Here is a 21,607-nt window from a genome sequence, read left to right as displayed (position 1 = left end):
GTGTTCTCACATGAGCGATGAGCTTGCTTTCCAAGCGCAAACGCAGGTCCTGCACCATTTCTAGAGCGTTTGTGCATCAATGCAAAGTATAGGAAAATCACAAAGTGCTTTGCAAAGCAATTTGGTGAGCGCTTTAAAAAAAAAAAGAAACTTTTTTAAAGGCCATTGTAATTAATCAGTTCCAGGGCAAAGAGTTCACTTCCTGATTGTGATCAGAAAGGAAAAAAAAAACCTAACAAAAGCACATTGAAAATTGCTTATAAAAGAGCTTTAGAAAGCGCAAATCGCCCAGAATGCTCTGAGGAAAGCACTTACAAAAGCTCAGCACTTGCGCTGCCAATTTCTAATGTGAAGAAGGCCGAAATGTCCATCATGATGCAATGCTTCTGCAATTACACTACAACTGTAACAAAAGGTTGCACCATTCGTTAACACTGCTGTGCCACCACACAGCGAGGCCTACTACTAGAGGCTATCACTCCCTCTGCGAAGGGATGCAGTAAGTGGGAAAGGGCCCTTACTTTACAGTTATCCACAATCTCCTATTTGTGAGAGATCAAGAATATGTTCATTGAGTAATGCCAAGAAATACAACCACCAGGTGTGCCTGCCTGCTGCCCTGTTTTACTTGGTCCACTCCTTCCCTGGTCACTGTACAGAAACCGTTGAAACAGGGTCCACGTGTGCCATTTACAAAAATGTGTTTACCGTACGTACTTCTATGGTATCACACTGTATTTCCAATTGTATATACATTTTCTGCAATAAAAAAAAAATAAGATGGCAAGTCTGCTTTTTTTTATGTACAATTTGATTTGGAAGTTAGAAAATCGCGGCAAAATTGCAGCGATCACAATTTTTTGAAAAATCGCAATCCATTCTGCCACCATTTTACCGTGACTTTAATGTAAGTCAATGGAAGAGTTAAAAAAAAAATGAAAACGACCCACAAAACGCTATTTGGTGTGTCAGGGCCCTTAAAGAGAACCTGTACTGAGTAAAAATATTTAAAATAAACACATGCGGTAACTTCAAATGAACATTACATAGTTACCTTGCCATCAGTTCCTCTCAGAAGCTCACCATTTTCTTCTGACAATAATCCCTTCCAGTTCTGACAATATTTTGTCAGATCTGAAATATATCAGTTGCTGTCAGTAAAATGTCAGTTGCTGTCAGTAAAATGTCAGTTGCTGTCAGTTATAGCTGAGAGGAAAAAACTGATGTACCAGGTAAAGTCCATGTTTCCCTATGGCTCAAGTGGGCGATGTTACAGTTTAACTGTGTGCTGACCAGAAAGCTGTTATGGGTAATAGCCATTTTCAAAATGGAGGACGGAAAATTCCCTTGATCACAGTGAACAAACAGGACGCAGGAAAAGAGAAAGACACTGCGGAGTGGACTACATGGAAGGTAAGTATGACTTGTGTATGCTTATTTTGACTTTTAATTTTCAGTTCAGGTTTTCTTTAACCTCCTGATATTCAGTTTCTGCTGGATTTCTGTGCAAAAGGTGATCCAATTAGTTTTCATAACCTTTTTTCCTGTAACTTACAATGTGTCAAGCAGGGGCCTGGTATACATTTTGAATATAATAAAAGCTTGAAAACATAAAATCAAATCAAAACTACATTTTAAAATTACCCCCCAAAATCTCTGATCATTTACACTTCTGAGCTGCAGCTGCTCTAACTACACTAATACAAATGTAAAGTTAGCCATACATCTAGCGATGATGGGCAGATTCGACCAAAAGAGACAAATCTCTCTCTAATCGAATCTGATTAGAGAGAAATCTGTTGGCTGCACATACACCGCAGGCGGATACCTAATAAATTTGAGCATGAATTCTCCAGTATAGTTAGTTAAGTATAGGTGCCTCAGTAAACATAGCCTGTATAGTTGCCCCCAGTATAGGTTAGCAAGGCATATGCGATCCCAATAAAAAAATATCTAGCTATAGGTCATGTAGTATATAACCCCCCCACCCCATGAACCCTCCCCCCTGCACCAATCCCCGTCACTGTTACTCACCAAGCCTCTCTCCAACGATGATTGCAGCAGCTCCGATCTTCTCTGTGCAGAGCATTGGGAGTCGGCGTCATCAACGTCATATGCTCCGCACAGAGAGGACCAGGGCTGTGTGCGGCGAGTATGCTTTGAACGGAACTGCTGCGATTATTTGGGAGAGAGGCTTGGTGAATAACGGCAACGGCGATTGCTGATCTATAGCTAGATACCTTTATTGGGATCACCTATGCCTTGATAACCTATTCTGGCGGGAAAATATTAAACAGAAAATCTGTGGCATGCCCAACACAGTGTCGGGCGTACTGCCCAGAAGGTTAATGATTCTAGAATTATTTTTGTTCACAAGAGCTGGGAAGGAAGATTACTTACCAGGTTAGATTTGCTAGTCAGAAGGACCAGTAACAGTCTGGAAAATGTTACAGACTTAGAAAAGTCCTCAGCAGCGTGGCATAAGTAATTTAATAAAGGGCTGAATTCTGTCTGACAAAATTTGTCCTAAAGAGAAAATAATACCAAAAGCAGTTAACAAATCCCAGTTTTATCTCATCAATAGACTTATGAAAGATGCATTTTACATTACCTTTTTATCAATAATTAAGTGCAAGACACTAATGGCAACTTCAGTGCATGGTGAATCAAGGATTGGACTGGAAAATAAACCATATGTATAGTAGTTAGACATAATATACCTGAAGTGAGAGGGACATGGAGTCTTCCAGATTTCTTTCTTTTCAAGCAATAAAAATTGCCTGGCTGTCCTGATACTTTTAGCCTGAAGAAACATGCAGGTCAGATGCTTCAGACTGAAGTCTGACTCTGGGTTACCACTAAGGAGGGTTAATCCAGTCAGACTCAGCTTTGGAAATCCTCAGCTCAGAATGGTAACACTGAGCCAGACTGGTGGGACCACCATGAGGTTAATGCAGAGCATAGTGCAAAGCAGGCGTTTCAACTCACCTCCCTGGGGATCCAGACGTCGGCAGCCATTCTTTTTCCTGTCCTCGGAGACTCTGGATCCCTCTGGTGAGATCAATCTCCCTACAGGGTTACAGCGCCACTCAGAGGACGGAGGAAGAACTGCGGTGCTGGATCCCAGGGAGGTAAGTGCAGGGACTGCTGCAGGCTGACAGCATGATTGTTTTGTGGTTTTAGGGTCTAAAAGCATGCAAAAAAATTGCAACGCTTTTAGAACCTAAAATTTGGAAATAATCATATCGCCAGGTAGGGATGATCAATCATATGCACATTTTTCTGAGTTGATGCAAATTTTTATGCATATACAGTGCTGCCCATAATAATTCATACCCCTGGTAAATTTTGACTTAGTTACTTTTATTCAACCAGCAAGTAATTTTTTTAAAGGGAAATGGCATAGGTGTCTCCCAAAAGCTAGTAAGACCATGTACAAGAGTCACTGTGGAAAGAAAGAAAAAAAAAAAGAAAAAAATTCTCAGCTTTTACAGTATTTACATTTGAGCAAAAAGAGTCCAGTCCAAAATGATCCATACCCTTCACATACTGTCACAGTCTGTGGGAAAATATAAAGTTCTATACCATTCCCCCCCAAAAAAATCTCAGAGGACGTGGTCGGAAGCCAAAAGTGACACCTGTGCTGGCCTGGAGGATAGTGAGAGGTAAAAATGAATCCAAAGATCATCACCACCAAGGCCATCTTGGTGAATCTGGGCTCTGCTGGTGACAATGTCTCAAGACAGACAATCCAATGGACCCTGCACATTGCTGGGTTCCACAGATGCAGACCAAGGAGGACGCCACTTCTCCAGATAAGGCACACAAAAGCTTGCTTCGACTTTGCAAATGCTCATCTGGACAAATAAGAAGACTTTTGGTCTTCTGTGTTATGGCCAGATGAAACAAAAATTTTATTGCTTGGTCACAATGAGGTTTCCTTTATTTGGCGTAAAAAACAAAAAAAGGAGAAGCCTTCAACCCAAAGAACACCATCCCCACTGTCAAACATGGTGGTGGGAACCTAATGCTTTGTTTTTTTTTTTTATATCAGCCAATGGACCAGGGAACCTAATCACAGTAAACGGCACCTTGAAAAAAAGAGCAATACATGAGGATTCTCAATGACATCATCAGGCAGTCTGCAAAGAAACTTGGTCTTGGGCACCAGTGGACATTTCAGCATGACAATGACCCAAAACACACAGCAACAGTGGTGAATAAATGGTTTTCAGATAACAACATTAATTTTTTGGAGTGGCCCAGCCAGAGTCCTGACTTGAATCCAATTGAAAATCTGTGGAGAGAGCGAATGATCAGGGTGTTGGCAAGAAGACCCTCCAACCTGAAAGATTTGGAGCTCATTGCTAAAGATGAATGGGCAAAAATACGTGTGGAGACATGCAAAAAGCTGGTCTGCAATTATAGGAAGTGTTTGATTGCTGTAATAGCCAATAAAGGCTTTTCTATTGATTGAGAAGGGTATGAATAATTTTGGACTGGACACTTTTTGCTCAAATGTAAATAAAAGCTGAGAAATGTCCCCCCCCCCGCCCACACACACACACACACACACACACAATAATGCCTTTTGTACATCTGTCTTATCTTTTGGGAGACACCTATGTAATTTCCCATAAAAAAAAAATGACTTGCTGGTTGAATAAAAGTAACTAAGTCAAAATTTGCCAGGGGTATGAATAATTATGGGCAGCACTCTATATGCAGTTTAATAATGAACCAATCAGTTTAAACCCAGGTGTAAATTCATTGGTCCTTTTTCAAGCTATAAAAATTTGCATAAACTCGGAAAAATGTACATATTGATCATCCGTACCGTCATGTAGTTTAACTGCATGCTTGTTTCAGTCACTGTTGATACCTCAAACATCAGGAATACAGCCAGGCAACTGGTATTGTTTAAAAGGACATAAATATGGCCACCTCCATATTGTTCTCACTTCAGGTATCCTTTAAATACAATTGACAGAAAATGCATTCAATTATAAAGACAAGAAGACATGGAGCGCTCCTATGGTGTATTACTCTTTTAGTCAAAATCACAATAATGCATAAAATATTGCACAATTGTATTGTACAAGATGATCATGAAAAAGAGCTTATCTCAATTAGGGCTCAGACACATTATATACTGGTATATCACGGTAAATTCGCAAACGCAGTAAAATCACCCGATTTTAACGTGATCACGATTTTAATGCAAGTCAATGGGAGCATTTTGTAAAAGGCCTCAGAAAGCTCTGATGGCCAAAAAGTGCTTATAGTGTGTCTGAGCCCTTTTAGACAACCACCGTGGCCAACGGGTATAAGTGATCCAAAACCCACCTGATATGTGGAGCATGCAAACTCTACATGCTCCACCTATCGGGCAGTTTTTGGATCACTTATCCCTGTTGTCGAGTGGGAAGGTTGCCTCTGATTGAGATAAGCTCTATTTCATTATCTTCTTGTATGTGCAATATTGTATGCATTATTGTGATTGTGAATAAAAAGGGTAATACACCATAGGAGTGCTCCATCCCTTGTCGTTTCAGCATCACAACTCATCCCTTGTTGTTAAGGAGCTGCACCTGGAGTTTACCCAACCAACTGCATTACATTGCCACTGACTTCAATTAACATTACAGTACTGACACTTTAGTTGCGCACTGAATACATTGTCACAAATGCATTGAATTAGTTTCACTTGTGAATTAAAATATCATTAGAAAGTAAAATGTTTTTTATTAAGGCAATTGGTCAGTTTATTTACTGGATGTATTTTAAGCAGGAAAATGGTTGTGAATCAATCCTTATTCAGTATTGTGTGCAGGGGGGAGAGGCAGGGAATTAGTGGCACAAATCTGTGTGTGGCATGAAACAGTAGAAATGTAGCAGGGTCGGCACTTTCTCAATTTGATTCTCTGCCAGATTGGGCTGCTTCTGACCCATTTGGCCTTCCTTAAAAGCAGGCTGTAACATCCAAAAGGAAAAAAATGCCAAAACGTAGTGCCCCCAAAATACATGTAACCTCTTTTTTTTTTTTTTTTTTCTTCTAAAATAGGTCCCTATATGTCACACAATGGGTTTCTTCTTTATACCTGGTATGGGTGTCTTTGCTTAAAGAGACTCTGAAACGAGTCTAACTCCTCTTTTTTAATGTAATGCACTATAAGCCCTGCTAAACCGCCGCATCCCCGCGGCAAAACAAGGGGTTTATACCTCCCAAATCCCCTCTGCAAAATCCACGACTTTGTTGGTCGTGGATTTTGGCAGAGCTGCAGCTCTGCCTCCATGCGCGTCAATCTGCCCGCAGATCTCCGCCTCTCCCCGCCCCTCTCAGTGAAGAAAGATTGAGAGGGGCGGGGAGAGGTGGCAATCAGTGGGGATTGACGCACAAAGAGACAGAGCTACAGCCCTAAGCTCTGCCTCAAGCAGGAAGCGCTCCCCAGACTCCGCAGAGGGGATTTGGGGGGTATAGACCCCTCGTTTTTCCGCGGGGATGCGGGGGTTTAGCAGGGCTTATAGTGCTTTACATTAATAAAAGTTAAAAAAAAAGTGGATTGAGACTCGCTTCAGAGTCTCTTTAACTGCAGTAAATGTGCAATGCTTTGGGAATGTGGTATGTTTTTTAGCTACAGCAACAAGCTTACCTTAATGGGCAAATGACAGAAAGCTTCTTAATTCGGATAAGATAAGGACACTATGACCAAAAGGTAATGGAATCCCCCCCACCTTGAAGAATTTACTGTATTTTCCGTCATATAAGATGCACTTTTTCTCCCCCAAAAATGGGAGAAAAAGCCCCTGCATCATATATGGCAAAGGCAGGGAACGTCCGCCAATAGGAGCCACTGGCATGTCAGGGATTTCCTGCCTTTGTGTCAGCTTTCCCTGCGTGCCTCCTCTCCCTCCCCCTTGCATCTCCTGGCCCCCAGTAAGCAGCGGCAACATACCTCATCCATGCTCTCTCAGCAATTGCAGACCTCTGCGCTCCAACCGTGTACCTCCACTCCTTCCCCCTTGTGTCTCCTGGCCCCCATGTGTTGCTGTGTTTAGCGGCAGTTTACCAAGTGCTCGCAACATCACGTCATCAGTGAAAGCCGACCATGCAGAGAAGACGGATGTTTACATTCATCATGGGTGCATGGAAGGTAAGCTGCCGCTATACACAGCAACACATGGGAGGCCAGGAGACACAAGGGGGAAGGAGCGGAGGCTAGCAGAGGGGTGCCACAGAAGCATGGATGAGGTAAACTTCTGTTACAACCGGGGGCCATGAGACACAAGGGGGAGGGAGAGAGAACACGCGGGGAGGGATTGGTGGGGTGGAAGAGAACGGACGGAAAGGGACATATGGGGGAGGTAGGAGGACACATGGGGGAGACAGGATCACATAAAGCTCATAAAACATCAGTGTGACTAATGCAAGAAGCAACAACACTGTTACAGTTGCCAAGATCATCTTCGTAAGATCAATTCTAGCGCCTGGCAACAGATAGCCATGACTTCTTCTCACTCCACACAATTCTTCTAATGATCCACAGTTATCAAGTTCAACTGGATCTCACCAGAAATGTAAATGAAACTGCTGTTGCACACGATATTGTACCTATAAAGCTAAACTACAGCTTTGCCACTTGATAAAAAAAGTATATATCCCAGGTGCAGTTTTGGTCAATTCTGTCCTCAAAACTAGTTAAACATCATTCATCTATTTCAGAGCATTCAAGCAATTTCAGGAAAATCTAATCAAATGAATGTGTGTAAATACAATCCCTCACCTTAAACACATGTGCAGGTGTTGTGGCTGGAGGCATTCAGAAATCATTCTGCAAAGAAAATCTGCACAAACGGATCCTAAGAAAAAGAGTAAAGAAACAGGTGTATCTTATGCAGAATTTGGCTTTTATAGAAGCATTTGCACAACTTAGGATAGAGACTTATTGGAGGGTGAATGACGATCAGACAGTTACACATGGTGGATACACCAATAATAGGGTAGCAAAGAATTAATAAAATACAATTATGTACCACAAAGAGGAACTAAAGTAGCAGCTAATGGCAGCAACTACTAGTGTCCACTTAAAGGGAACCTGAAGATACTTAAAAAAAAAGTTTCACTTACCTGGGGCTTCTGCCAGCCTCCTGTAGCCTCTATGTGCCCACTCTGTCCTGGAATGACACTCCTTTCCCCCTTGCGGCTTAGTTTTCGGTTTCGCCGACTTGCAAGTTGACGGCCACTGTGCCCCAGGTAATTGAACCTTTTTTTTAAAGAGACTAAGTAACATTCAAAAGATCCCCTGGGGGGTACTCACCTCAGGTGGGGGAAGCCTCCGGATCCTAATGAGGCTTCCCACGCCGTCCTCTGTCCCACGGGGGTCTCGCCGCAGCCCTCCGAACAGCCGGCGACTGTGCCGACTGTCAGTTCAATATTTACCTTTGCTGGCTCCAGCGGGGGCGCTGTGGCGGCTTTCCGTTCCGAACTACACGGAAATACCCGATCTCATTCGGGTCCGCTCTACTGCGCAGGCGCAGGAAACTTGCGCCTGCGCAGTAGAGCAGATCCGACGGCGATCGGGTATTTCCGTGTAGTTCGGAGCCGTCAGAGCGCCTGCGCAGGAGCCAGGAAGGTAAATATTGACGTCACCGCTGCACGGACTCCACGGAGGGCTGCAGCTAGACCCCTGACGGATGGAGGACGGCGTGGGAAGCCTCATTAGGATCCGGAGGCTTCCCCCACCCGAGGTGAGTACCCCCCAGGGGATCTTTTCATGTTACAGATCCTCTTTAAGGTATCTTTAGGTTTCCTTTTAAAAATATAGCTGCAAATCCTGCTATTTTATTGTTTAGACATTTCTTATGGAAAATGAACAACTAATTATTCATTCTAAGTACCTGATTCTGCTTTATCCAATACAGGGCCTATTAGACTGCTGCAGGCCGGATGTGAATATTTGTTGCAAAACACAGAAAGGGCCCCAGTAAGAGTTCGGGAAGCTGGAGAAGTGAGGGAGAACACCTACAAGAAATAACAGTACAGTATCGATGAGAATTAAGTCAGTGCTCATTAAAATGATATCATACTAAAGGTGAAAACAAAACTAGAACTTAATTTACCTCAACCTGTTTCAGACGCTATTTGAAATCTACACCCTGTTTGGGACCGGTTATCCCTTTACTCAACGCCGCTACCGCCGTTCGCACCGCTATCCTGCCGCCGCCCACTCCCCCTGCTGTCGGTATGACAGCAGAGCTCCGTGAGTCGGTCAGCAGCCAATATCATTGACTCCTGACCCTGTGATCAATGTGAGCCAATGAGATATGTGGCAACTTTTCTGAATACTTCTATGGGACCCTCATTTTTATCTGCAGCCTTGATTGCAGAATGGTTCCTGTTCCATGTGATAGAAATGTTGCTGGAAGAGTCTATTTTCTTCAAACTGTTCTGCTTTGCTAACACCTTGCCACGGGCTCCTTTTTGTTTAAATACACTTGGCTGGGCCAGGTGGCACAAGGACACATGGAGAAGACTTATCAACAAGTCAAGAGACATTCTGCAATCAAGGCTGAAGGTGAGGGGCCTGGAGAAAAACTGTGAGGACTTCAAAATAAAGTGTTATACCCCCTCCCCCCATATGTTTTTCACACTGGGTCACTGTCTATGATGCCTCAGGCATTAGCCAGAATGAGAATGTATATCTCATGGTTCCTCATATGGGGCAACTGGCTTGCACTGAAAACCCATGCTCTTATGGTCTACCACTGCAACAGGCACAAAGACTTGTCCAGTAGTGTAGAAAGAGCTCTTGAAATTGATGTTAGGGGCAGCATCTCGCCTCTATTTCAAGGGCTATGTCCTCTCTGCTGTGGGGATGGAGCTCTTGAAACTGTGTGGGGGAGCCATTTCTACCCTATTTTAGGAGCTCTGTCTCCTTTGTAAATGCCTGCAGAACTCTACAAGCAGAGGGGCTATGATTTATTTATTTTTTGCGGTAGAAGAAGAAACCCAGACAGAAAATTCCATCTCAAACAGAATGATGAAAGGCCACTTAGATCACAGGTGAGGAATGTCCAATGCTATGCACCAACTAATTCATCAGACATATAGAAGAAGTAAGAAATTTACCACCAATTACATGAAACTATAAGGATGTCCAATAAAAGAAATATTATAATAATGGGAGATATTAATGCCAAAATTGGAACAGACAATGAAGTACTAGCACATTCTATGGAAAAAATGCACAGGGAGAAAGAAATGAAAATGGAGAAATGTTTTTTTATTTTTGTGCCAGCCATGATATGGTTATTGGAGGATCTTTGTTCATGCATAAAAGATGTCATAAAGCTACATAGGATACTTTGTATGAATGTACTCTGAAATAACTCCTTTTCTCTGATTGAACAAAATATTAATAAAATATGATTAAACCATAAAGCTACATAGGTATCTAGACCAGAACACAGAAAAATAAATTGATCACTTTGCAATAAGCAATAAATTCAGAAGATCTTTGAGAAATGTAGAAAACAGAAGAGGCACAGATATTGGTAGTGACCATCACCTTGTGATAGCAGAGGTACAAATTTAAATATTGGCACTACAAGAGAAGCTTCTATCAAGAGGGAAGAAATTTGATCTACAGAACCTAAAAAATAAAAAGGAAGAGCTGAGAAATTGTTAACAGGCACTTGATCAATTGCCAGCAGAAGAAACTGAAGTTGAAACAGCTTGGAATCTTGAAAAAAAATGGTTACTTGGAAACTAGTAAAAGGGTTTTGGGGTATTGAGAACTCTCAAAAAAAGAGTGGATAGCCCAAGACACATGGGAAAAGATACAAACTAGATAACAACTTAAAAATAGTTTTAATCAAAGCCAAACAAGACAACAAAAGCACAACGGGAATATAAAGAAGTGGACAGACAAATAAAGAAAGGAATTAGAAAAAATCAAACATTTTGGATACACAAACAAACACAAAGAGCAGATGAGGCTTAGAAAGGGAGATATAAAAAAGCTCTATAGTAATGCTAGGAAATTATCAAACAGAAAATCTAGAAGATCCAAATCAGTAAAAGATAAACATGGGCAAATCCTAACAACTGAAGTAGAACAACAGTGAAGATGGAGGGAACACTTTTCAGAAATATCTCAAGGGGAGAACGAAAATGCAGGAAAAATCAATGTGAATTAAACCATAGAGGAAGACTCAACAATACAATATATATTATCACACTGGAAAACATCAAGGAAGGTAAAGCGCCAGGAGTGGACTACATTTCTCCAGAGATTTTAAAAGCAGATATTAAAACTGACTTATTGCATCCTATTTTGATGATGATATAGACCAGGGAAAACTTACCAGCAGAGTGGAAGGAATTATTGTTAAGATCCTGAATAAAGATAACCTAATACGCTGTAATAATTGGAGAGCCATTATTACCCTCTTAAGTGTAACAAACAAAACATTGTCAAGCATAATATTAAAAAGTAAAAAATTGATTTAAAATCCGAAAGGAACAGGCTGGCTTTTGCAAACATCATAGCTGTGCCGATTTTGTGACGTTTTATACCTACCTGGGGCTTCCTCCAGCTCCATGCGCATGGATCGCTCCCACGCCGCCGTCCTCAGCCTTCTGTATCGCCGGTACCGGGTTTCATAACTTCGGCTAATCTGCACAAGAGAAGTGCGCTCTCTACGTATCTCTCCGGCAGATACGTAGTAGGTAAAGGAGAGCTACACTGTATCTGAGATTTATAGCCTTCAAAAAAAGCTTTTGATATCCTTAAAGTCAATGGGAATTTTTTTTTTTTTTTAAACAGGTACTTACCTAAGGAGAGGGACGGCTCTGGGTCCTAGTATAGAGCCTTTCTTCTCCTCTCCTGGGGCCCTTGTTGCAGCGACAGCTCCTATGTTTAAATCCCCCACCGCGGGGACTTCAGAAGTCTTTGGGAGCAGAGTTTTCCAGATGGCAGGCGGCTCCATACTGCGCACGCGCAAGTGCACAAGAGAGGGCGCTCGTGCAGTATGGAGCGGCCCGTCTTCCGATGCACTCAGGCTCCTGAAGCCTCCTTTCGGCAGCGGGGACAGCAGTATTTGACCAAATTGGTTGAATATTGATACGGGGGATCCTGCGCTGTAAGGGGGACCGGAAGTGGAGAGGAAAGGCGGACAGTGTTCCCCAACCCTGTCCTCAAGGCCCACCAACAGTATATGTTTTGTGGAAAGCCACAGAGGTAGTTAATCAGCTCTGCTGAGACACTAATTACCTCACCTGTGCAGGTTTGTGGTTTTCTGCAAAACATGTACTGTTGGTGGGCCTTGAGGACAGGGTTGGGGAATTCTGCTCTATAGGACCCAGAGCCTTCCCTCTCCTTAGGTAAGTATCTGGCTTTTTATTTGAGCAATGGTTCCCACTGACTTTTAAGAGGAACAAAACTTAAAAAATTATTTGACCATATTGCGCCCACAGTATTATAAATAGGACATACAACAATACTACCTAGCTACTGCTCTACCATTGTTTAACATTTTTGATAAGTGGGTTGCTGCACCATCTCTAAAAATGTAAACATGTATGAAAAACGCGTACAATTTTTCTGCACCTTTGTATACATTTGTGATTCTGGGAAGCTGTGTGCTAGTTGTCCACATGCAACACGATCGATGCCTAAGAAGACTTATAAATATAAAAATGGTAGGAGAAAGTGACAATTGAACGGTGGGAAAATACCAACCTATTACCAATAGAAATTCAGTTAGGGAAAAAAAGTGGGGTTGGATAGGCCACACTCAGAAACGGAGAGGAATCTATAGAAAGAAGAGCCATGGGTTGGAATCTACGGGGATTGAGAAAAAGGGAGGACAGAAAAGCATGAAGAAGAAATTAGAAAGTTGTGAAAAACATGGATACCAAAGCAACACATGGATCTGGATGGAGAGTCTTCACTGATGCCCTATGATCCACTGGGAGTTAAAGGAACATAGAGAGGCTTGCTGTGTGCAGGTCTTAACCCAGTCCCTATGCCACATGTTAGCAGTGGCTGTAAGGGCTGATGAGTCACTTGCTGGTTCAAAGAATGTTCATTTATGCACCAGTTACACAAGTGCAGACATTTATGTGCAGCTAAACCAGAGCAAAACTCTGCTCTGTAAAGGCAAAAAAATTGTTAAAAAAGTTAAAATAAGTGTTAATGGCACCAAGGGTGTTTGCTGATTCACCTCCAATAAGTCGTACAATATATATAATAATTACCTCCAGGGTCTGCTCGTACAAGTCATTCCACGAGCCCAGTGTCCACTGGCTTCCACATTGTAGCCCCGCCCCTTGCAGTAAGGGCCCGTTTCCACTGGCGTGGTCTTCGCGCCGAATCCGTAGAGTTTCCCCGCAGGCAAATTGTGCAGGGAAACTCTGCCATAGGGTATAATGGCGCTGTCGGTCGAATCGCTTGCACTAGCGAATCGTCCGGCACTTCCATCCATTTCGGAGCGGGAGGCTGCGAATCTCATAGCCATGCATAGCACGGCTGATGGGATTCGTCTGTGTATCCGCACAACAGGAAGTGACGCTGTGCGTCTTGCAGACGTGTGCGGCACAAGTGGAAACGGGCCTTTAAACACTATGGCGTTCTCTATACTTATAATGGAGAATGCCATGGAAGCGCCACATTTGTAGAATGTTTATTTTACACTAAATAGTGTCTTTAAGTATGAAAACTTCAGTTCGGTACCATGTACATACATCACAGTGTGCTACAACTCTTATAATACTTTACCCTGTCCAAGAAGAAGCTGCCTGCTAATGATTTAGCATGGGCATAACTAAGGTCCGGAGACAGGGCGTCCAAATGAACACACAGTTGAAATAGGCACTTTGTTGAGATCTGTGAAATGCCAGCAGAAGAAAAGACACTTTGCAGCTGTAAAGAGAGAATAACAACTTCATATGAAAAAGAGAAGATGATTTCTGTGCCACAATACCACTGTAACTCAGCCAGTATAAGGCCTGGAACCCACTAGAGCGTTTAGGGAGCGCTTTTAATCACTAGCGATTTCCCTAAACGCTCTGCCAATGTAGATGGATGGGACATATTGCACTAGAGCCATTGCGATTAAGGAAAGAGCAATCGCAGGACATGCAGCATTTTGGGGGTGTTTCCATTCTACCGTAATTAATTGTATAGGAGCAGGGAAATCTCTCCCAAAATCGCTTGCAAAACACTATCACAAATCGCTAGCCACTGCGATAGCGCTTTCTAGTGGGTTCCAGGCCTAAAGATGATCACACGCATGAAGATCGTTACCTGGAGGGATGAGGGTGCAGCGCATGACTGAGTGGCTCCCAGTGGAAAGGGTAAGGAAGGGAAACAATGCTCTTGGGCTGAGAAGATCCAGCACCCCGGATTTGTCAGTGACGCATCAGGGCAGTACAGATGCTAGATTCTCAACAGAGGCAGAAAGCCAGGGACATCTCTGGTCTAGCTTGGATTTGAGACATTTGGGTCTGGGGTAGCATTATTGTGAAAAAGAAAAAAAAAAAAACACTAAAAATACCCCTAAACATTTGTAGTAAAAATAAGCCAGTAAACCGAACTAGCTGATTATTACTGATTATAAGTGTGATGCTATATATGGGCATTCTAGGCTCTTTTTTGCTCCAATGTTATGTCTAAGCCCTAAGCACATCCAGCTGATAGTTGTGTGGATTTCTCCTGTTATCACTTATTTAGTAAGAGGGGTTTTGGGTCTCTTTTAGCCACCATCAATAATCTAAGTATTCTATGGTCACAGCACATAAAATTATGAATTAGGTTTATTAATTACATCCCTCATGTAGATATCGCCTTTGAGTTTACAGGTTGTCCAGCAGCACCCTCTAGTGGTGAATCCTGAAAACACATTCTGCACACTACCTGAACTGACATAGGATTTCACCTTAGTGTGTTCTTGAAAGTCATTTGTTTTCTTTTTAACTCAATTAAAAAATTTTTTATTAAAGCTTTTATTTTAAGTTATTTCTCTTATTACAGTTCTCATAATCCTCCATTCTATTTGTGTGAACTATTTTTAATGACTGAACCTCTCTTCTCAGTAGTCTTAAAGTGTCTTCTACATCGGGTACCAGTCAATGGCCTCAATTCTCTAAGCTTATCTCCTGTCTTTAATAACGTTTCTAGAGTTGTTACCATGGTGATAAGGCATGTCGTATTCAGGAAACATTTTACCTCAGGCAAACCTAAAGTTAACGCTTCTGTCTTTATGTTAACTCTTCAATCCTTAAAATAACTCCAGAGTTAAAGACAGGCTGTTAATTAACTGCGTGTGAAAATAACTACAGAGGAGGTAAATTAACTACAGAGGAGGTAAATTAAGGAATGAAGAGATAATATAACTCTCTTACTGTGTGGAGGTAAGTTTTCTCTTGCCTTATCTCCAGCATGATCTTAGTGAATTGAGGCCAATGTCTCCTCCATTTCTGTAGTGCATTGTTTAAGGTAGTGCAGTTCTTGTTGCAACAAGGGTATGTCAGTTCAGGTGCTGTCTGTGCTGATATGGAGGAATAGCACTCTAATATAGCTTTAAGTATGCTGTGTCCATGCTAGCAGGGGATTGCTTCTTCCTACTAATGACTTTTTAGGGGTATTATTATGGCCTGAACCCCTGAGGAGGGTTTATCTCCTCCTTGTAAGCAACATGCTAATTATTTTATTTCATGTTAACCATGATGGCTGTATCTGTACTATCTGTCTTGGTGAAATCCAACTTGTAACTTTCTCACTGGCGCAGTCCTCCATATAATTACATAGTGATTGTGAAGTCTGCAGCAATCATAGATCAATAAAGGGAACCTGAAGGCAGACATATAAGGATGCTGCCATATTCATTTCCTTGTAAAACCTGATCTGCATATACTTGTTCAGGGTCTGTGGCTAAAAGTATTAGAGGCAGAGGATTAGCAGGACTCCCAGGCAACTGCTATTGGGAAATAAACATGGTGGCAGCCTCCATATACCTCTCACTTCAGGCTCCCTGTAGGGGTAATTGCAAACAGCACCTTCACATCACAATCTTACATGCGTAGAACTTAGATATTTATATGCATACATGACATGCATTTATAGGTCAGCTCATTATAATTACAGTAATCTAGTAAGATATGCTCTGGTCACTTCTTCAGTCCCTGAGCAGCAGATATACTATTCAGCTCCTGACATGCTTCTAGAAAATCCTGTCCCATTGGCCCTGTCACCTTCTACAAGTGATGTCAGAGCTGGAGCTGAAGGCTCTGTGCCACTGCTTAACAATACCACAAAAATGTAAACATGGCTAAACGACATAATGAGTACAGTGTTTCCTAAAGACCTCTGATGTGTCTGACTTTTCCATCTCGCCTTCTCATAGTTCTCAAGCTTGTTAAGTAGAGTCACAATTTGGCAAGTGTCTGACTGATGTACCACATTCTCCAGAAATCTGACCGAAAATCTATTGAATCACTGCACTACTAGCTTTGTACAGCTTGATGTAGTACAAAATCATGCATCTATTGATCCTCGCCATGTACCTCCACTTGGTGAAAATTTAATTCCCCTTCCAATCACTTTTTTTCTGACAAATAAACAGTCCAAAATTGCTTGTAAGTTGGACACCTTGGGATCAATAGATACCAGACAGGCATATTTGATCAAGGTATATGAATCTGCCAAAAAATGAATTCCATGTGTAGACACCTTAAACAAATGTGGATAATAGAGAAGAGACATTACACATACCTGTAAAGGGGAACACAATTCACATATTTTGCTCATCTCTGTTAGAAATTCATGGTCTAGCGACTGAAAAAGAACAACCAACTGTAAGTTAACTAGGAGACACTTTACCAAGTACCACATTTTTCTCAACAGGAAATGTGCCTTCATTAATACCTCAGACTCCATGTTCAGGTAAAGGAATTGCTTAAGTCTGGGAACACGGGCCTAAAAGAGAAGAAAAGTGTCTAAGTAACAACACTTTATCATCATGCACATTATGCCTGCACATATATAATGGGTATTTGTTTATGCCAAGATCATGTTCTACAGAAGTAAGGAAGCACCCAAATGGTCCAGAATCAGACATTGTGTGCAGTGACCCAGGCTCTGGTAACCCTCAGAGCCAATAGAGCAGTAAAACAATGAAGGGTCAGCACCACCTCAGAAATATATAGCAAGTGATCACTTGTACAAGCAGCTTCACAAAAAAAGCCCCTACATTTAACTTTACCTCAACTGATGCAGGCAAAACTAGCACCTCTTCTGTGGCTGCTGTATATTCTGTATTCTCTTCATGCAGGGAGCTCTGTACTTGTGAGTTAGTGTCCATTTCTACCATGCAGTTACTTGCATTAGATTCATCAATGTCTACTATCAGTGCCTCTACCTCACTATTTAGACTGTTCTTATTTTGCACAGAGACAGACCGATTTTTGTACCAGCCTAGTCTGGAGGGTTCATCTAGTGGTGGGCTGAGGTGCTTGCAGAGAACACGCAGACTTTCTCCCATCTGAGAACTTTGGAAGTTATCCTGCATGCCACCCATTGTCAGTAAATGTTGCCTTAGGTAGAGCAACCATGCATCACTGAAGTAATGTTCCACAGCGATAGTCTCTCCTAGTAGCTGGATGGCTTGAGCTGGCAGGTGGTTGAACATACAGCTCAGAAATCTGAGTAAGTTCCTCTGTGTTTGCAGTGGAAGCAAAACAAGCTTTGGTTTTCTGAGAATGATAAAGGAAAAATGAGCGTGAGAAATTGGGGCATAATGGGAACCCATGCTAAATCATTAACAGTCCCCTAACTCCCAGAGCCAACTACTCTAGTGCAGGGCAGTCCAACTCCAGTCCTCAAGAGCCATATCCATGCCAGTGTTTAGGATGGACTGAGAAAGGGAGAAATGTGTTCCACTGATGAGCCAAACCTTTCCTGATTCAGGTCCATCAATTAATTTGAGCTGTGCTAAAATGTTTGAGGACCCTGGCTGTTGAGAACTGGAGTTGGACAGCCCTGCTCTAGTGGGATAGATACCACACAGCATATGTATTCATGCTATAACAATCATATACTGTAAATCTTTATTTTACCCATATGCATTTGCGAGATTTCCTGGACTGTGCATGAATCAGTATGCATTTAATACAATGTATAGCAAGCTGCCGGTGTTTCTAACCCACATAGCCGTCACATGGTCTGCTATGGCTAAAGTTATGCTCCTGTTGTAACTGAAGACATGTACACAATACATAATACACAACTGAAAATTGTTAAAAAAAAACAAAAAATCAATACCAGTTGTCTGGCAGCCCTGCTGATCTATATGGCTGCAGTAGTGTCAGAATCACACCAGAAACAAGCATACAGCTAATCTTGTCAGATCTGACAATGTCAGAAACACCCGATCTGCTGTATGCTTGTTCAGGGTCTATGGCTAAAATTATTAGAGGCAGAGGAACAGCAAGACAGCCAGACAACTGGTATTGCTTAAAATGACAAATATGGCAGCCTCCACGTACCTCTCGCTAAGCTTCCCTATCACATTTCAGACATAACCATCCACAATATTTTGTATTTCTCTTCGAAATCAGCCTGACAGTATTAGAATATGGTTACTTATTGATGTGCCAACAATATTAGGTAGGTTCCCTGCCCAGTATAATCAAAATGTGCCCCTAGTATTAGGTTGCCCCCCACCTGTATAAATAGCCAGATGTGCCCCCAGTATTCGGTAGGTCCCCTCCTCCAGTATAGCCAGATGTTCCCTCAGTAGCAGGTAGTTCCTCCACCCCAGAATGGACAGATGCACCCCCAGTATTAGGTTGACCACCCTCCCCCCCCCCCCCTCCCCCCAGTATAGATAGCCAGAAGATGTGCCCCCAGTATAAGGTAGCCTCCAAATATAGACAGCTATATAGGCATATAGGCTAGATGTTACCCTAGAGTTAGGTAGGTCCCCTCCAGTACAGATAGCCAGAAGATGTCCCCCCGGTATTAGGTAGCCCTACCTCCTCCAATATAGACAGCCAGATGTGCCCCTAGAATTAGGTGGGTTGGCCCTCTACAAGTAGTACAAGAAGAACCCAGTGACAGAGGAGGGACAGTGTTCAGCTTGCCAGGATGACATAACTAATTAACGATCCACCGATAGGCTGCAATAGGGCACAGCTCCTGTCTTCCTCCTTCCCTGCATGATGTGCTCTGGCATACCAGAAGTCTGTCCCAACCTGATGATGCAGCTGCTCCGAATATCCATACGCGACCACGTCATCAGTCCAAGCCAGGGTAGTGTAGGCACGCAGGGAGGATGGAAGCTTTGTACCAGCAGGGCAGCTGAGCGGTGTAGGACCATGGATCAGGTATATCTCTTGGCTTGCAGTCACTTGCGGTCTGTCTTTGGGGTCTGGAGGGAGCAGAGGAGGAGGCAGCAGTCAGGGGCCAGGCTGGGCACCATAACAGAGGAGGTTTGTGCTCATGCCTCTTGAGCCACTGCCTGGCTCTGCATTTGCTTCCCGAGAACACACAGACTAGTTCGAAACTGGATTGGGACTATGCATTTAATGCTAACCTTTGTATAGCATTTTTCTCCTGTCGGACTCAAAGAGCTTGAGAACTACAGCCACTAAAGGCGCACCCCTCTAGGCCACCCTGCAATGTTAGGGAGCCTTGCCAAAGGACTCGTTACTGAATAGGTATTTGCCTTTAAACCCTGGTCTCCTATGTCAGAGTCGAGCACATAACCAGTACACCATCCAGCCACAACAGTCCATGTTTATCTCATCATCATTTCCATTCAGCTGCCCTTTAGTACTAGTTCACAGTGCTCAATTGCATAACACATTTTAATGCATGTGTTATAAAACTGACCACTGTGAATTCAGCCTTAGCAAACCTGGGTCCTCTAAAAAAATACTTACCTAAGTAGAGGGAAGCCTATGGATAGGCCAGAGGCTTCCCATCTCCTCCTGCATCCCACTGTTGCCACTCAGGGACCCTCTGAACATATCTGCCTAGAGATTGCCATGCTCCGCTTTGTGAGTATGCAGAGGCTTCCCTCTACTTAGGTAAAGAAATCACGAGGAGATAAACAATTGTATCTATCCTCCTCCTCCTAAAATGACTTTGTTTTTCTAGATATCCCATGGTTTTTTTTAATTTTTAAATCTACTTTATGTTTTTACTGTTTCATTGGCTCTTCCAGAGCTAAAATCTATGAACTATTGATCCTCATCTCTTTCCTGATCTCAGTAGCCATTTTCTGTAAGTAAAGTGTTTTATAGCTGTAATTCCTTATCAGTGAGCGCTAGAAGCACAAAAACTAGTAGGAGAAACAGGAATCTGCAGGCTCCAGAAGGTTTACATGGGCAGTATGGCTGTTTAACCCTCCTGGTGGTTTATTAAAATCCGCCAGGGGGCAGCACAGCCGTTTAAAAAAAAAAAAAAAAAAAGGTATATCATGTAGCGAGACAAGGTCTCGCTACATGATAGCCGCTGCTCAGCGGCATCCCCCCAGCCCCTCCGATCGGCTCCGGCGATCGGAGATCAGGAGATCCCGTTCAAAGAACAGGATCTCCTGGAGGGCTTCCCCCGTCGCCATGGCGACGGGCGGAATGACGTCACTGCCGTTGTGACGTCAAAGGGGACTCCAATCCACCCCTCAGCACTACCTGGCACTGATTGGCCAGGCAGCGCACGGGGTCTGGGGGGGGCGCGGCTGCGGCGCGATGGATCGGTGGGGAGCGGTGGCGTTTGGATTGCACATGCAGCTAGCAAAGTGCTAGCTGCGTGTAGCAAAAAAAAAAAAATTATGCAAATCGGCCCAGCGGGGCCTGAGCGGTGCCTTTCGGCGGCATAGCCGAGCTCAGCTCGGGCTTACCGCCAGGAAGGTTAAAGATACTCTGAAGTTTCAGTTTTTTCATGTTTTTATAATGTAATCCTCTTCAGCATTATAGCCTATAAAAATGTAAAAAATGGGTGTGGCAATGACATCACATGGGCGGAGCTAACTAATGTAACGGTGTAATAGTAAGGCAGCGGGCAGGAATTTCTTCCCAAATCAGTTAGGCAACGTGACCCTAACGGTAATTAGACATCGTTTCCCAAACACATAAGAAAGCAGTGTTTCCGACCATGGTGTGGTGAAACAGGAGATCTGAATCATGGATGTGCAGACAATAAATCTGCAGAAACTGACTCCCCCAAATGCCAAATGCTGCAGCAAAAAACCCAAAGTAGCAAACGCAGATAACTATGACCATCAAGTGTAGAAACCATTACCTCCGACACATTAAATGCAACAATCATTACCTCCAGCACATGAAATGCAACAACCATTACCTGCAACACATGAAATGCAAGAACCAATACCACCCACACATGAACTGCAAGAACCATTACCCCCAACACATTATATGCAACAACCATTACCTCCAACAAATGAAATGCAGCAAACGGAGAAATGAGGCAAACATCACCTCCCACATGTTAAAATTCTGTAAATGTAATCCCCCCCCCCCCCCTCCCGAGCCTCCCCACGTACACACACGTAAAATGCAGCACACATGTGAAATGCACATACA

At 42.9% G+C, this 21,607-nt stretch overlaps 1 protein-coding gene across 5 annotated transcripts in view; it reads right to left on the bottom strand.

The window, feature by feature from the left end:
• FANCE (FA complementation group E) overlaps window positions 1–21,607 on the bottom strand; it is a 55,345-nt gene that overhangs the window by 3,543 nt on the left and 30,195 nt on the right. For 4 of the 5 annotated variants that reach the window (XM_068269393.1, XM_068269394.1, XM_068269395.1 and 1 more), the window contains 8 exons: window positions 17,266–17,755; window positions 16,929–16,979; window positions 16,776–16,838; window positions 13,782–13,925; window positions 8,899–9,022; window positions 7,785–7,860; window positions 2,612–2,678; window positions 2,401–2,526 (listed from right to left, as the gene is read on the bottom strand). In XM_068269393.1, coding sequence (XP_068125494.1) covers window positions 2,401–2,526; window positions 2,612–2,678; window positions 7,785–7,860; window positions 8,899–9,022; window positions 13,782–13,925; window positions 16,776–16,838; window positions 16,929–16,979; window positions 17,266–17,755 — 1,141 coding nt within the window. Of the gene's footprint in view, window positions 1–2,400; window positions 2,527–2,611; window positions 2,679–7,784; window positions 7,861–8,898; window positions 9,023–13,781; window positions 13,926–16,775; window positions 16,839–16,928; window positions 16,980–17,265; window positions 17,756–18,118; window positions 18,210–21,607 lie in introns of those variants that run through there. The other variant, XM_068269397.1, reaches the window with a different exon arrangement.

Source organism: Hyperolius riggenbachi, chromosome 2 (assembly GCF_040937935.1).
Source record: "Hyperolius riggenbachi isolate aHypRig1 chromosome 2, aHypRig1.pri, whole genome shotgun sequence".
In the NCBI taxonomy this organism is placed as follows: Eukaryota; Metazoa; Chordata; class Amphibia; order Anura; family Hyperoliidae; genus Hyperolius; species Hyperolius riggenbachi.
Note: the sequence above shows the minus strand (reverse complement) of the source record. Positions and strands in the feature narration are given on the sequence as shown.